Below are 17,554 nucleotides of genomic sequence, written 5' to 3'. Positions count from 1 at the left end.
CCTCTTCCTCTCCATGCATCCCTTCAGGCCCCTCCTCCAGGAGAACCAGGCAGGAAGACTCGCCATCATCTAGATGTACTGTTGTGTATTTGTGCTCTAAAGTCGTCTGTTGGACTCAAAGTGAACATATCAATCATAGATTTATGGTTTGTCTGGACCCACTGCAGCTGGGTGTTCCTCTCCATCTTTTTCTGAAGCTTTCACTTCAATAGAACAATCATTAAATAATAAATCCATGCAAAGTCTTAAATTAAGAGGAAGAGATTTGCAGCTTTATGTCCCCATATCTGCATCAGCGGACAGATTTTTCCTCATGAGTTACAGAAAGTGGCACGTTTTTTTGTTTGTTTTTTTATCAGGAAAGCATCTTAAAGTCACACAAACATGAGCCAAAAGCAGAGATTCTATGTTTATTGGATGTTTGGGCCCTTCTGTTTCCTCTCGGAGCATCATTTACATTTTTGTTTTGTTGACAAATAAATATATGAGATTATATTCGACATTCCCAACTATCCGCAGAAACTCTTTGTTGTGTGACCGTAAAGGTTTTGTGAGTGTTTGTGTCTATGAATAAATTAAATTATATGTGAAAGCTTTCCTCTTCTGGTCTTGATTGGAAAAACGCTTCATGGAGCCACCAAGTAATTATCATATCATCTGCAAACACTGAGGCATTTGCAGCAGTAGTGCTGTCTTGTTTTCACTAAGTCTTTTGGCTGCCCAATAAAAATAAAATCATTAAGAAATAAGTAAAAGCTTGCAATGCGACACTTGTAGATCTGCATCCTGCAAGATCAAATAAACCAAAGGGCTGAATTGAAGGATTTTATTGAAACAAAACTGTTACCGTTTGAACCAAATGGTAAAAAAGGGAAAACTTTTATATTCAGAAGGAAAGGACTACATCTGAAGAAAATAAAAAAGACTACACATTGAAAAGATTTAAAGCTTTATCTGTTTTTTAAAACAAAAGTTAGAAGGTTTTAGAAAGAAAAAGTGACTAATCGTTGTTTTGAATTGAAGGTGTCAGCTGTCTCTCTTGTCTTCTTCAGCTCTTCTGACTGAATCTGGTGATGTTATGCAGCAAATAGATAACAGATCTGTCACTAACTTGGACGGCTTTTCCAAACCAGACATCTAACGCCAAAGGGTCCGTTTCATTTAAAGGCCATTAAAATAAAATGATGTTTGTCTTGTTTACAAGAATAGAAGTGATGGTGTTTGGTCCAAGCGGCTCCTGAGGGCCTCTACAGTGGATTTGGCTCCTTTGGCTCTCGTTTGGGATCATTTTAACTGACCCCCAGACTTTTTATTTTATCTTATTTTTAGGAAATAATATAAAAGTACGACCAAAAGTAATATTACGAGATTGAAAGTTGATAATTTATTAATTAATTTATGTTACTTTGAATCTCGTAGATTTACGATTTAAAAAAAAAGTATCCTATGACTTTTATAGTCATAAATATATAACTTTATTCTTGTTATTTAACAGTTGTGACTTTTTCTCATAAATTTAGGACTTTAGAGTCGACTCGTACCCCTGGCTGACCCCCCAACTCCATCTGGATGGAGCTCGTCTGCTGGACTTTATATATGTAGTTGTAGAGTTAGATAAGTTAATTCTTCTCTATGAGTTCTGGTAAATCGTCTGTCCGTCCTGGGGGAGGATCCCTCCTTCATGTGGATAACCCTGAGTTTTTTTCCGGAATCCAGGTTTTTAGGAGTTTTTCCTTACCGCGAAGGGGGGTCTAAGGGCAGGGATGCCAGTATAGCTTAGTCAGTTTGTTAGTTCATTTTAGTATTTTCCTATTGAACTCTTTGTATTCGTGATCCTTTTGATTTCATGTTTACTTTGAAGCCCATCAAGACGACTGTTGTTGTGAATTTGGGCTATACAAATAAAATTGAATTGAATTGAATTAATTTAAAAAACCGTTTGTAAACTGGCACTAAAACTAAAAATACAGGCACACACACAAAAAAGTTACTAAAGTAATCAGTTACCAATCATACCCAAAACTTTTTGACTTTATTTTTTAAAGACAAAACATTTTTTGAAAGACAGTTTTACTGCATGTTTTGAAATGTTTGCTTGTGGGTGTGAGAACCTGCTTTCTCACTGATCTGCAAATGACAGCTGCTTTGAACCTTTGACCACCTGCATGTCTCAGTTTACCTGGGACAGGTGTGGCGCCACAGCACTTCCGGTTGGACTTTGTCTTGTTTTTATTTCTGGCCATGGCGGCGGAGGAGCTGGGCAGAGTTAGTGTCGTCTCAGACCTGTCAAAGCAAGGTAATGTCTTCACAATCTGCTCCCTTTAGATTGGTGGTGGTGTCCCTCCGCAGCACGCGGGATCGCGGCGCGCGCCGCGGCGGCAAAGATGCCCTGCTGTAGCACAGGTGTTGCTGCCCGCCACGTTACCTGTCTGAAAGTCAGCGACCCGCCGGTTTGGAAGCAAGGCGTGACGGAGGGCCACGTTTCTGTCATCCTTCCTGCCACTGGGTTCCAGAGCAAACTGCTTTGGTTTAGTGCAAGCACAACGGTCAAGTGAACCGACATCTGAGATGATCATGAACAACATTACCAACAATAATCCAGTGAATGTTTTGTGTTACCTTAACCTCAACTTTAGAAAGAGTTGACATGACCAGATGTTCCCCGTTTACGTGGAGTTTCTTCATTTCTGTTCTGATCCCATCCATGTCATGCTCAACAACCCACAAAACACTCTTGTCAGTGTTAAAGCTCTCTTTTAGAATCTGTCTGATTGATCATATTTCAAAGAAAACACGTTATTTCTGGTAGTTTATTAAGGAATGAACAGACATGCAAAATGAATTTATTCATCAAATAACAATATAGGGCTTGCAATAGCTCTCATTCATTTCAGAGCACAGTACATGTTATTTGATAATGCGTGATATTAGCGCTGTATACCGTGTTTTCTGCTTGCTGGGCGTGTGTACCGCAAACTACGATGTAAACGTGCATGCAATAAGTCAGTGACGGCTAGCGAGATCGCACTTCCACAGATGTCGGCTCACTTGACCGCGGTGTGCAAGCCTGCCAAATGTTGCACTACCTCAAATGACCACTGGAGGCTGGTTTCACCTCAACATTACACCAAAAAGATGGTTGTGATTATTATTATTGTTTTTAATGATAAACACAAGAAATAAATGAATGAGATGAACAAATATACATGCACAGAGAAATCAGGTTATGGAAATCTTCATCAGATTTCTCAAAAACTGACAGTGTCGGGTACAGGATCAAATAATTAAAGAAATCTAATAATCAGGTTTTGGGTGTGCATGATCACACTCACTACATACATGAGAGGGAGAGGATCTTCTTACTGAAGCCTGTTCTGTAGACTTTGTTTTCAAACACTACAGGCACATGGTTTAGTCTGAGTTCTGGTTCTGACAGAACCATCCACTGTGTGTGAGAACTGGACTGAATGGCCCCTCCTCCCTGACGTTCTAATCAGGAAGTACTCGCTGGTTCCAAGAAGCTAAAATAAAGAAACAGCTGCTACTCCGTCATCCTGTGAGTCAGAATAACCATTCTTGCTCTGTTACCTTTTTTAACATCTTGATAATCCTCTTTTTTTTCTGCACCTTCTCACTGGATTTTTATGTTCAGCTCGGAAAAACACTGCATAAAAATGTGTCTCTTTTTTTTTTGGTTCAGTGGAAAGTCATTAAACTCCGGTTGTTTTCAGCTGGAGAAAACATTCCAGTCCTTAGAAGTGTCTTTTTTTCTCCTGCGAGCAATGAATTTTGTGCAAACTGGAGTGGAGAGGATGCAGGTTTGGGGAGTGGGGGAGAGGCAAAATATGTAGAACAATTTTCTCCAAAAAAACAATAAACAAACAAACTGTCATGGTTTGGGTTTATTTGTGTTGGTTTTTGCTTTCTGTCTTGTTCTGTCATGGTTGAGTTTTGTTTCCTGTTTTATTTTGAAAGGTTTCCCGTTTTGTCATGTTATTGAGTTTTACTTCCTTGGTCCCAATCAGCCCTGATCATGATCACCTGTGTCTTGTCAGTCCTGTCTGTATTTAAGTCTTGTCTCTGCCTTCCTCTTGTGCTGGTCCATTAATGTCTCTCATGTAACGTCCTTAACGTCATTATTGTCTCTTCATCCCTGACTCCCTTCTGCCTTGTTCATGGTTTGCCCACAGTGAGTTTTTGTTTTATCCTGCTCTGCAGCGCTTTTTGTTAAGATGAAATCCCTTGCCCTGGAACCTTGTGCTCCCGTCTCTGCATTTTGGGTCCTTCATGCCCCAAGCCCTCCTAACCTGACACAAACAAGAAAAAACATAATTTCTTTCAAAGCCTTGAAAATCGATGATTTCACTGCAGTTTCTTTGTAGTGGTCAGTTTGATTGTTCATGGTTGTTCTGCAAAAGATTTGGAGAAAAAAAAAACGGGTTAAAGCACAGTTTGAATCGAACACTCAATGAATTTTTGTTCCCCTCAGTCGAAATAAGACAAGTTAAATGCAGCGAACAACTTAGTTCCTCAAATATGAGGATGATTCAAAACTCAGTAAAGTAAATATTCTGCACATCGACACATGTAAATGTAACAATGGCACACTTATTGGAGGAAATGTTTGCCGTCTTGTATTAAAACCTGCTGTAGTTTCCAACATGTGAAGCGGTGACTGTTCAGTAACACGGAACTGAGAAAGCATCACATGCTGGATGAGTCTGTCCTTCAGTGCTGCCAGTCCTCTCTGCTGTTTGCCGTGCTGAAAAATGGCTCACTGGCATCCTCTGCTCCCCACAGCCCTGCACGAGTATGAGGACCTGCAGAGGAGGAGCGAGGCAGCAGCCATGCAAGTAAGTGTCCCACGCTGTCCACTCCGCGTGAAGCCTTCTGTTTCTCAGTCTAGCAAAGTCGTAGAAACTAGCAGGACGTGTGCGGGCAGCAGTGCATCACACACACGCACAAGTGTAGCCCTGTTGTACAGAAAATGATTTAAATGTTTAGCATTAGACTTGAAGGCAGCTTTACAGAAAAACACATTTACAACTGCAGGTTAAGATAACTGTCAACGTGAAAGATGCGTGTAGTAATACTTTGTGGAACAGATAATTATAACAGTAGCTGTGCTTCCATTGACTATGAAACTGCGCAGATTGGATTTGCCATAATAAATTCACCTAATGGAAACACGAGAATTTTGAAACTTGCATTTATCGAAAAAAAAACAACTTTTAGGGCTTGGAGGAAGGGTTTTTTGAAATGGACATATTTTGCAAAACTTCAATGGAAACTTTTTTTTAAATTAACCCTTGTGCTATCCTAAGCACTTTAACGTTGGGAGTTGGGTCATCTAGACCCACTAGACAGTGCTCTGAACCTTTTTTCTTCAATGATTTGTGATCTTCACTGGTGTCCATGGATTACATGAAATCTTTCCACCTTTATCCACCTTTGTCATGGTGGGGAGAACACGTCAATGGAAGGGGGGGTCACTTCTCCAACAACAGACTTTATTCAATGCAGGTGCATCGTTTACACACCGTCTCAGACCCAGAAGAGGTGGAAATAGGTTTTAAAAAAAGTCCATGTCCGTCAAAGAAAGTTGATCATGAGAGAATAATGAAAAAAAAACAACTAAGCTAACTCTGTGCTAACTTAAGCAGCACCCGACTGCGGCGCCAGTTAGAAAAACCAAAAAAAACTTTCGTCAAAACATCTTTTTTTTACTTTTTCTGACATTTGTTTTAGCTTTATCTACACAGCTCTTTATGTAGTCTATTGGATTATTGTAATGTATTTTTATTCATTAAACTATGCCGTCTCTTGTTTATTTTTTCCCTACTGAGACATGAATGTTAGTGGCAATTTGTTGTGGTCAATAATCTGCATTAACAAAGTAATTCTAAACACGAAAAAGTAAAGTCGTTTAGAAAACATGTCAACTGTTCAGCAGTGCCTGATTGTTGTTTGCTGCATTGGCGTTTTCATAGTTGTGGTCAGTACACACAAGCTCTTTGTTGAATGGATGTTTCGGGGTTTGATACTAATGCCTGTGACCCTGCAACATATTTTTGACAGTTATCTAACAGGGAAGTTTCATATTCAAAACAAAGAAAGATTGTATTTAAAACAGACATAATACCAAATGTATTTGTTTTTCTTACATTTTTCTCCAAAGTGTGCAGAACTTTATCTATGAGCATACACTTCATTTAGACAGCAACCGTCTGTCTGTCTGGGTTAGTACTCTGTTAGTACTCTGTGCTGGGTCAGTACTTCCTCATGGTGACAGTTAACGTCTCTCAGTGAACCTTCACTAGTTACCTGAATCCTTCTCTTCACCTCCCTCCTCTCCTCTCAACAGGCTTTTTTGTGAAAACAGCAGCTCTGAAACATCTTGGCTGAAAAGATCTGTTCTTGAAGAGTTTGGTGACAAATTCTGATCCGAGAAGAAAAAAGCAGTTTTTACCGCAAGGGAAGAGAAAAAGAAAAGAAGGGAAAAAACAGCTGTTACAATAAAACATTTTTAAGTTTATAGCTTTTTTTTATTTAAAATTTCAGAATTTCTTCAACTTTAAATTTTATTTTTTCAAATTTAGAGTTTTTATTCAAATTTTCAATATTCTTTTCATGTTTACAGTATGTGCTTTTGAGTATAAAACCTTTTTGATTTAAAAAAAACGAAATAAATGTACAATCTGGCTTTTCACCCTGATTTGACCCCATGGTTGTGTACGTTCAGGTAAAATTGTAAGCTGGCTTTGTGAAGACCCACATTCATCCGCTTTATTAACGGAGTGAATGCAGCTTAAAAAGACAACACTATCTAGTTAAATCTGTCTGACCTGCAGCAAATACTAGAAAGAAGAACATTTTCTAGCCTCTGATCTGAGACTTGGGACTTGCTCTGGACTTATCCCTTCACCTTTTCACCTGAACAGAAAAGTGAATATGTAATTTTCCACTGCGGTCTGCTAAAAAATGCTGCTGTGTCATTTGCAGCTCCGGTTTCTCATCTGTTTTTAACGTGAAGAGCAGCAAAAACAGAAAAGTGTTCTCCACAAGGGGTCAGGTGCTTTCAACACTTCTGCTGCCAACTAGTGGTTGGTGGTGGAACTGCTAACCCAGAGGACAAAGTGCAGGTTGTTAGTATCAGAACTTTAACTTTAACTGTTAGAGCCTGAAAATGGGCAGCCAGATTAGCAAAAATGAACACAAAGTGGATAATCTTCATCTTCTTTCATCAGTGCCAGAGGCTGGAGGAGGAAAGAGATGCAGCCGTGAAGAAACTCTCTGAAATCCAACAAGGTAAACTTCGTCTGAAGAGCATCTACTGTTATCATGATTAAATGCAGTTATTGTATACTGCTGTGATGTGAGCAATAGGCCGAGATTTAAAAATTTAAAGGTGTAATTATTTTTAATATGGAAAAAAAGGAAAGAAAATGAAACGAAAGAGTATTTCAAAGTGTTTTGTGGACTATTTCTGTAAACACTATGATGTGGAGACACTGATATTTTTATTGCAAAAGTATGATCTCAAGTTTTGCTCAAATTCCCTTAATCTCTGTTTCTTTGGTGCCATCATGAGTTCATAAAGAAGATACAGAGAAAATGAACAAGATAAAAAGCAAACCTCTTCAGCTTGCTCTTCATGCATCCTTGAAAGTACTCCAGCTGGGCTGAATGCAGTTTCTGACAGACAGTTCAGGTCAAACCATTAAGAAAAACAAGAAGTGAAAATATTTCAGATTTATCACCATTACTTTGTAACCTTAATTCGGTTTGTTGATTAGATTCATTTCTTCCCTCACCTTTTTCAAGCAGTTAATTAAACCATTTTTGACAAACTTCACTCTGAATGGATTATAATAATAATAATAATAATAATAATAATGGCTTCACTTACATGTGTGTGTTTACACTCTTTGGCCACTTTATCAGGTCCACCTTGCTAGTACCGGGTTGGACCCATTCTGACTGTAGACCTGCTTTATTCCTTGGTGGCACATATTCAACAAGGTTCTGGAAACTTTCCTCATAGAGTTTTGGTCCATGTTGACATGACAGCATCACGCAGTTGCTGCAGATCTGTCAGCTGAACATTCATGATGCCGATCTCCTGGTCCACCACATCCCAAAGGTTCTCTATTGGGTTTTGGTGACTGTGGAGAGCATTTGAGTCCAGAGAACTCATCGTCATGTTCTAGAAACCAATCTGAGATGATTCCAGGGTTTATGACATGGTGCCTGATCCTGCTGGAAGTAGCATCAGAAGATGGTAATACAGAGATGGACATGGTCAGCAGCAAAACTCAGGTAGGCTGTGGCGTTGGAAACATTCTCACTTGGTACAAAGGGGACCAAAGTGTGCCAAGAAAATATGCCCCACACCATGACACCACCACCTCCAGCCTGATCCGTTACTACAAGGAGGGATTGATCCATGCTTTTATGTTGTTGGCGCCAAATGGAGACTCAGACCAGACAACGTTTTTCCATCTTCTATTGTCCAGTTTTGGTGAGTCTGAGTGAATTGTAGCCTCAGTTTCCTGTTCTTAGCTGACAGCAGTGGTACCCGGTGTGGTCTTCTGCTGCTGTAGTCCATCTGCATCCAGGTTGGACGTGTTGTTTGTTCAGAGATGCTCTTCTGCAGACCTCGGTTGGAACCTGTGGTTCTTTGAGTACCTGTTGTCTTTCTATCAGCTGGAACCAGTCTGGTCATTCTCCTTTGACCTCTGGCATCAACAAGGCAATTCCACCATTAGAACTGCTGCTCTCTGGATATTTTCTCTTTTCTGACCGTTCTCTGTTAACCTTAGAGATGGTTGTGGGTGAAAATCCCATAGATTATCAGTTTCTGAAATATTCAGTCCAGCCCGTCTGGCCCGTCGCCTGATACCACAGCGCACTGGACATTTCTTTCTCAATTCCTCTGTGGGCTTTCTTTTTCCTTCACAAGTGTATTACAGACCTGTCTTTGCTCTGTCTCATTGGAAATGTTCCAGTGTTTTCACTTCCAGGGTTGTCTCTTTTCTGGTCTCTTTGAGTCCCAGCTGGGCACCGCAGATGAAAAGAAAAAGATTCAATTGTTATTTGTGTCCTTTTGAATCCTGGTTCTGCCTTGGAGGACAAGCACTGAGTTCTCTTCATGCTCCTCAGATCAGCAGTCTGTGTGTGAATGCTGCCCTCTGAAAAACAGAACACATTGTCTAAAGACACTGAGCACAACTTTACAAAGACATACAATTGAACCCAAACATTTTTTAAGAAAAAAAAAGGTTTTTCAATCAGTGAAAAATGTCAAGGAAAGCTCTCAGTGAAAGAACACAAAAGGTTTATCTTCAATTTCAGTGTTTTAGGTATGCAGATTAGTGAGTGTCCTCTGATTTTGTTTTACTGTGCAATTACAAAGTCAAAATCCTTCAAACAATAAGGTGCATGTGCTCTGGTCAGTGGGTTTGTGGGGAAAAAAGCCCTGCATAAAACTGTTGATATCAGAACTGGGCTTAGTTCAGGAATGACGGCGTAACACACAGAAAACCAAATATGTATCATAGTTTCTGCACTGTGAGGCTCACCTAAAAGCCCTACATTTCTTCAACTACATGTCAGTGAACTTTTATAATCTGGAGCACCTTATAGATGGATTCATTCTGGTTGTGTTCAGATTTGAAGAGGTGCACTGCGCTCTTTCAAAACGTTTTTATGAGTTTAAACGACGTTGGGTGTCATTGTAAATACGCTAATGTGGCTAACATGTAGCTGTCTTTTTTTATTTTTTACATGGTCCCAGCAAGGATGGGAGTTAGCATAGTCACTGAAACATTTGTCTTAATGGTATTCGATGTTTTTTTAATAAGGTGTAAACAACGTTGGGAGTTACAGGTAGGTATGGTAAATATGCTAATGTGGCTAACTCTTGGCATGTAGCCAACATGCTGCGTGTTACAAGAAAAAAATCTCATTGGCTATGTCTGAATTCCTTCACTACTCACTGCATTATGAGCACTATGTAGTGCGTTCGCCATGTTGTAGTGCAGTCCGAATATACAATTCCAAAATCCACTGCCCACAAAATTCGCCAGAAGTCTCTGGAAAAAAACCCACTGTGCATCGATTTTCACCAGATTGGCGAAAATAAACCATATTCATAAATAGTTGTTGTATAATCCTAATTTCGATAAGATTTTCATTAATTGAAATCAATGATGTAATATTCACCGTTTAACAAAACAAAAAAAACAAAAAGTAGTAAGCATGGTGTCCAAATTTAAAATCCACGACACTAGATAGTCCTGCACTATAGTTGTTTAATAGTTAGGGAGTTGGGTGGGAATTCAGACATAGCCCACAATTCCAAAATCCAGTGCTCTAGAAATTTCCCAAAAGTCTCTGTAAAACCAGTGTCCAATGATGGTCACTAGATTGGAGTAAATAGTCCATATTGCATTGCGATTTATAATTTTGGTGAAAAAAATGGATTTAATGAATTTATTTTTAATAAACCATCAACGTTTTCAGCATCAGAACACACTATTATCGTAAAAAGTCGTTGAAACAGGCTCTTATTGATGTAAGTTTTCACTGTGTATAATCTGTGATGTCATATTTGCCCCCTTAAAAAAAAGTAGTGAGCATGATGTCTGAATTGCCTTTAAAATCCAGGACAGTAGATATTCCTGCACTACATAGTATTAGTGAGTAGGGAGGGAATTCTGACTCTGTTAACACAGTTGACAAAGCCTGATTGACCGATGGACTTATCTTTGACTCTTTTGTCTCACTTAATGCGCTTTATAGTTGTGAGCACCTTGTATGTGACATGCTCTTGCAAAAATAGATCATTTATTGACTGTGCGCCTTATAATCCGGTGTGTCCTATGGAAAATACGGTACTAACATTTGGCCATGACTGTATAATTCCCTTTAAAAACTTAAATTAGCAACCGTTGAGCAGCTTCAGTGGGGCTCTCTTTCTGCGCTCTCCAAATTACTCCAGATATGTATTTGGCTCTGCTCTGAATATTCTGAAATAGTTCCCCTTCCAGTGGAATGCTTTGTGGACGCCTCAGTGAGGACAGGATTGGAAATGGGGCACCGAATGTCAAAAAGCGGAGCCAACAGTTTGTCTTTGTAATGGTGACAGTTGTGTGGGTTTTCAACTGAATCCACGCGGCGTGCGCTCGTGTGTCCCCCGATTCTGCAGCCAAAACACATATTGTGTTTGAGTCGTGCATTAATAGAGGCTGCCTCCCTGTGCCAAGCAGCTGCATATTAGGACCTATTACGTGATTTCATAGCTCTTAGAAAATTGCTCCTATTCACAGTGAAACGGCTGGGGGTGGGGCAGCAGTGCTGTGGAGGTGTTTTTGTGTGCGTGTGTGTGTGGGGGGGGGGGGTGATTGGGAAAGAATGCCCCCAACATACAATCATGCCTTTTGAGCCAGAGATGGCAAGGTTGATGACAACATGACCATTGTGTTATGATGATAACGCCACAAAAGCATCTGCCCCTCTCATCAAGGCTTTACAGGCCGCAGATACAATTGAATTCTCTGCTCGGTTGGAGGCGCTGATACCATTATGCAGCATGTTGGCACGAGCGTAATCACTGTCTTTCCCCACGGTGAAATGAAAAAAGACAAGCACGGAAAAGAGCGGGGAAAAAAACGTGGAGTGATGATGAGGATGATGATGACAAGGAGGCCGAAACTTACAATTAAGGCCTCCAGTTGTGATGTCTCACAGCCCCACATAGACTCATGCACATGCACGCATCACTCTTCCAGCACTGTTTATTTACCATGGCTGCCAGTAATTATAATTAACATGTCATTTAGTTCAGGGCGTCCTTTCACGCTGCGGCCTTCGTACCATTGAGATGGGCAGAGAAGAAAGGAGAAGAGGTTGAGATTGAAAATTGGCAGCTGAGTACTGTCGATTGACTGATGTGAAGGGCACCAGAGGAGCGTGGATATCACCGGGTGCTGCTGTTCACCAAGTTCCTAATTAGGTTTCTCTGGGGAGAAGGCATTGCTCAGAGCACTAATGCTTAATTTGTGCCCTGCTCAGCCACAATGTTTAATTAGTTAAATGGTGGGATATTCTCTAGGTGTGTTTTTCTGCTGAGGGTTGATTGCAGCCTTAAACAGTTCATGCTTAAGCATTCTGCTGGACTCTCTTCACAGCGCTTCTGTTGAGCCCTTCAACATGACTGCTTAGGATTGTCTCATCTCACCTCTAACACTTTCACACATGTTCTGGTTTATTTAGATTTCTGGATAGATTATTTAGAACAGCAGAAATGCAAATTGTAGTTTTATTGCTTGCATCCAGTATTCCTGCTACATTCATACATGTGGCGCGTGTTCAAAAGCGTGTTCTTGAAGGCGCTTTTAGCATTTGGTATTCACACTGGACAAGCAGGGATGGGCTTGTTTTTCTTTTTTTTCCCCCCTATTTCTTTATTGCATGCCTGCCACCTACAGTTGGAAAAGGTTCGCTAAGAAATGTAAAAAGCGATGCGAATCTCCTGAATCAGGAGTTATATTCCCATAATAGACTTGGTTGCACAGAATTTCTGCCAGTAACAAATTGAAATTATGAATTTCTCCTCCACGATCAATTTTTAAACAGTTGGCACTTCTGTGAATTAAAGGGGGCGTCATCCATACGTCACTACCAAATCCAAGCGGCTGATTGGTCAAAGTTCTACCTAATTTAACTTGCAACACGTGTTCAGTAGAAGCCCAAAAACGGTCAGACCCCACTCAAAGGGCTTGAGGGCTAAACCTTAGTCACCAGCACCCATACAGGACTTCACCCGTACGTGTCTTGCAGTTCCCTTAAGTCACCTCCAGGAACATCATAAAAATGGAACGTACCATTGCAGCGTTCGAAATAAGCGGTTATCCTGATGTCCGAGACAACCAGATTTCACGGAGGACAGCCCAAAATGAACCTGATGGTTGTCCGTGTGACAACCTGGTCTTTTATTCAACATTTTGGTATTTTTCCACTATTTTTCAAAGTTTTTGGGAAACCGACGTCTGACTTTTAAAGATAAAACCGAATGTACACGAATGATGTCACATGACGTCCGAACGAACAGAATACGCCAGAAGACATCGCAAAATGACAACATTGCACCTGCATGTGTTGTTTAAAAGATCAGGGACATTAGTCTTTACTGCTACTGCAGCGCACAAACATGGTATCATTTACACATGTGTTTATTTGAAATAGATGTTATATCATATTATAACTTTTCAGCACATATAAATATTACTTTATATTTGGAATGTTGTACTAGTCCCAGTCCACACAAGTGTTCTTAATTTTAAAAATACTCATTAGGTTACAGTGTTGGTTAATGTAATCAATTTTCTGATATATTATAGGGTAAGATAAAGTATTTTCATTTGACCGTAACAGTATTTGATTTACAGGGCAATACTTTGTGTAACTAGATGCTTCGATATTTAGTAAAATGTTTGTTTTTAATATTTAAAGAATTTTTTAAATGTCTATCATAAGAGGCAGTTGATATTAGATGTAAGGAAGAAATAAAGATGTAAGTACTGACATCTGAGTAGGTTTTGTTACTGTTTAATATTGGTATCGAAAGGACAACCAAAAATATTACTTGCCAGAATCTTTTTTCCTTATTTCTAACGCTGCATTGTCATGCATGTAGGAAGTGTTTCGTGAAATTAAAGTAAAGCACTTATGAAATACAAGTGACACTGTCATATAGTGCCCATAAACCATACTAGTCACTATTGCTGTGTGAACTGGCTCCTTACTGACCGTGTACAATTGCTAACCCTCATATCTAATGGTCAGGCTGCGTGCACCTTTTCACTTGAACAGCACTGAAGGGTTCAGAGGGGTTGAAAAAATGTAAAATCTGTATGACACGCCTGCGTCTCGCCTACTTCCCCCTTACTTCCTTTTACTTGTTCTATAAGTGTTTACTTCTTTCTACCTGTCGCTTGCAGCATGCCTGTAGAAAAATGTGCATGAACATGTTCGCCTTACATGTTCACAGAGTGGTTTATTTTGATTTGATTTGATTGGAACTGGTTTATTTCAAGCAATCAAAGCAAGCATAATGCACAAAAACAATACAATCAGCAGTTATGCATTCGGAAAAAGACGTATCAAACTTAGCATCAAACTTAAGTCCATCCTTATGGAGATGGACTGACGCATCTCTGCACCAGCCTGCAGGACACACGCTGTTTTTATGTCTATGGGTGAAAAATGGGCAAAGCTGCACAAGGCATACAGGTAGCCCACAATCACAAATATTAAAGCAACATTTTCAAGCAGACAAATGTGGCTGTTTTATAGCTTTGACATTGTTTTGTTACCAGAAGATTTCTGGTGGACTGTTGTTCTGGATTAACATGTTCAAAGTGGAGACACAAATGTGTTTCTCTAGGTAAGGGGAAAATCTTTGCAAATCAGGGGTTTTCTAGATAACAAATATATGTGTATACTTTTTTATGTGAGCTCTTTACAAGTTACAGCCAGTAACAACTCCAGGACATGTTGCAGATTGTCTAAAGAAAATGTTGGAGTGGCACAGTAATTGATCCTTCTTGTGGCACCATACATTTATTACCGTCCTCTCAGAAATACAAAAAAGATCCTTAAAATTTTAGCAATAAAATATTTCAGAAAGACACATTTAAATTAATTTTTAAAACAACTTTGTGTGTCAGAGGTTTTTTTTTGCAAATCTAACAAACTGAAACTATCTGGAGAAAATTGCAAACTGATAGTATATAATTTAAACTAAAAACATGTATTAATAAAATACTATGAAGAGCAATTTATTTTAACCTCTTCTTATTTGAGGCTTAAAAAAAACACAGTTAAAGTATATTTATATGAGAACAGGTAGTGCAGCATTTGTGCAAAGAGAAAATTCTTGCAAAGAGGGAGAAACGGTCATAAATTCTGCAGCGACTTAACTAAATCACTCTCAAAGGCTCCTTATAAAAGCACTTCCTCAACAGTTTTTCGACAAACTTCAAGCCTTCTTTACCTGCTAACCAGGTGGAACTTGGAATAGGTGTTTCCAAGTGAAATCTGCTTGGAAGCAGAGGTGTATTACAACAGTTGTTAATGGATCAACTCCTAATCTTTAAATTGAAGATGATTTGTTGAAGGGGACAGGGGCTTCTCTGGGGGTCCACTGGGGTGACCAGACCTGGTCCTTTGCATGTGAATCCATTACAAGTGTTTAGATTCAGCTTTTTTCCCCACAATGACCGTTGGATTATGTTACTACAGTATATTCACTGAATCTGTGTAGCTTTAGATCTATGTGGTTGCTGAAAAGAACATGTGCTTTTAATGTGCTGATAATTAATGCAATATTGGAAAAGAATATTTTCCATTCCGCTCATCACATTGCCGCCTTAAGCAGCACTCTTGGTTCATGTTAATGCAGTAGAAGCAAATGTCTCCCCCCCCCTCAAGGTTATGTTCAAGCGACATGTACATTTGTTAACAAAAAAAGCCCACATCCTCTCAGTACACTCAACGTATGCACAGCAGTCATTCATCTTGTTGAGCTGCACGCTTGTATTCAGTTTAGACTTAATGCACCCTGGCCCTGAATCATCAAAACAAAAATGTATGGAACGATTTAATTTAAAGATAAACTATGGAAAACATTTAGTTCATTTTCTTTTGAAAGAAACTCAATTGATGAATGTGGGCAATCAGGTTTACTCACAGTGCAGATACAAAAGGCGACAGAAACACTCTGGGTGTCATGGCGCTCTTATCTCAAACCACTGAGACAGTAAAGGAAGTCAGAGTTCTGCACCCACTCTCTGACTAATTCAAAGCTTGTCCTTTCTTTCCTAATGACATTTTTCTCAGACCATGAGTCGACCTTATAAGTTTGTGACATGAATGCGGTATTCCATTAAGTTTGCATGTAGGCTCCATTCTTTCTGAACACGATTGCATTGATGGAGGCCTCTCACCAATGTTCTACATTACTTCTGCGTGATGCCGTTTGCTAGCCTACAACAGCAGGTTGTCAATGGCACCAGTACCAAAGAGGCACCATTGTCTTCAGGTGAACTGCAGATATTTCTGTCACAACGGTGGAGAAGTTGAGGAGAATTATTAGTATTATCAGTGGAAGGTGGTTCGGCCGCTGCTCCTCCACATCCAGAGGAGCCAGTTGGGGTGACTCGGGTATGTGGTGCGCATGCGTCCTGGACGCCTCCCTGGGGAGGTGTTCCGGGCATGACCCACTGGGCAGAGCGGATGATCCAGGACACGCTGGAAAGATTATGTGTCTGGGATGGGAACGTCTCGGGGTCCCTCCAGAGGAGCTGGGGCAAGTGGTGCGGAGAGTGAAGTCTGGGCAAACTCAAATTTATGGAGTGCAAAAGAGTTGATTAACTTCTACATGCATGTTGGGCCTTTTGATGTATTTTAGATCAGATTTGCGGACTAATAAATAGTGTTAACATGTATGTTAGTGGTGAAAAGGAGGTGTCTGGGTGACATGAGCACCAAGCATCTCAGAGCTGTCTGGTCCAGACCATAAAGCTGCCATAGCTCTGCCCAAACTTGAGCTTTCAGAGGCTCTGGGTGACGACTGTGTGATTCTTTGGTTTGTCTCTCAGTGAAAACCTGCTGCTCCGAAGTAGTACAACACTACTGAAGTCAAAAAAATCCATCTATCCATCCATTTTCTTAACTCTATCGGGGTCACAAGGTCACCAGAGCCTGTGCCAGCTGTTGGGCGAAGGCAGTATAAACTCTAAACAGGTTGCCAGTTTCTCGCAGGGCCATACACTCACATTCACATTCATTTAGAGTAACCCATCAACATATGAAGCAGGTCTTTGGACTGAAAACCCACGCATGCACAAGGAGAACATGCAAACTCCACACAGCCAGGACCCAGCTGGGATTCGAACCAGGGCCTTCCCCCGCTGTAAGGCGAGATAAACTATTTTTCTTAATTAAAATAATCTGTCCCAATAATTTATCACACACATGTTTATTTTTCAGCACTTACTTATTTAAAAAAAACAGTGTTTTCTCTTTTGTCGTCACCTCACTCATGTTGCAGATTTCCTGAAGTCATAAATCAGATTTGATGCTGCAGATGATGAATACTGATTACTGAATTATGTTTGGTGTTTGTTTGGGTTTCATTATCAATATTGTGTTATCATTTCATGATTGCATTATGCCAGTCAATGTGCGTTTTTTCCCCACATTTATTTGTTTGTTTTTTGCCTGAAAATCAGGCAAAACCTTTTTGCGTGTTGAAGACAGTTAAATCATCAGTTTGATCTAGACTTGCAACAAAAATAGTTTTAATAAGATTTAAACTGGAATAGAAACTTCTGTTTGAAGTTTAGGAGTACCTGTCCAGGGTGTAACCTGCCTTCGCCCAACAGGGGCTGGGTTAGGCTCCAGCAACCCCGTGACCCTGTAAAACGGGTTCAGAAAATCGATGGGAGTTTAGAAATGTAAATATACGAACATGCGTAGAACGTATAAC

The 17,554-nt window shown here is 40.0% G+C and overlaps 1 protein-coding gene across 4 annotated transcripts in view; it reads left to right on the top strand.

Annotated features, from left to right (window-relative positions):
• The first annotated feature begins 2,118 nt into the window (after nt 1-2,118).
• The window catches only part of shtn1 (shootin 1), a 43,540-nt gene continuing 28,104 nt past the window's right edge, over nt 2,119-17,554 (top strand). For 3 of the 4 annotated variants that reach the window (XR_002874798.2, XM_011484069.4, XM_078932292.1), the window contains exons 1-3: nt 2,119-2,296; nt 4,801-4,853; nt 7,248-7,308. Coding sequence is in view for 3 of the 4 variants with exons in the window: in XM_011484069.4 (XP_011482371.1) it covers nt 2,242-2,296; nt 4,801-4,853; nt 7,248-7,308 (169 nt within the window). In the remaining variant the exon portion in view is untranslated. Of the gene's footprint in view, nt 2,297-4,086; nt 4,190-4,800; nt 4,854-7,247; nt 7,309-17,554 lie in introns of those variants that run through there. The other variant, XM_011484070.4, reaches the window with a different exon arrangement.

This window comes from Oryzias latipes, chromosome 15 (assembly GCF_053564925.1).
Source record: "Oryzias latipes strain Hd-rR chromosome 15, Olatipes_Hd-rR_3.1".
Taxonomy (NCBI): Eukaryota; Metazoa; Chordata; class Actinopteri; order Beloniformes; family Adrianichthyidae; genus Oryzias; species Oryzias latipes.
Note: the sequence above shows the minus strand (reverse complement) of the source record. Positions and strands in the feature narration are given on the sequence as shown.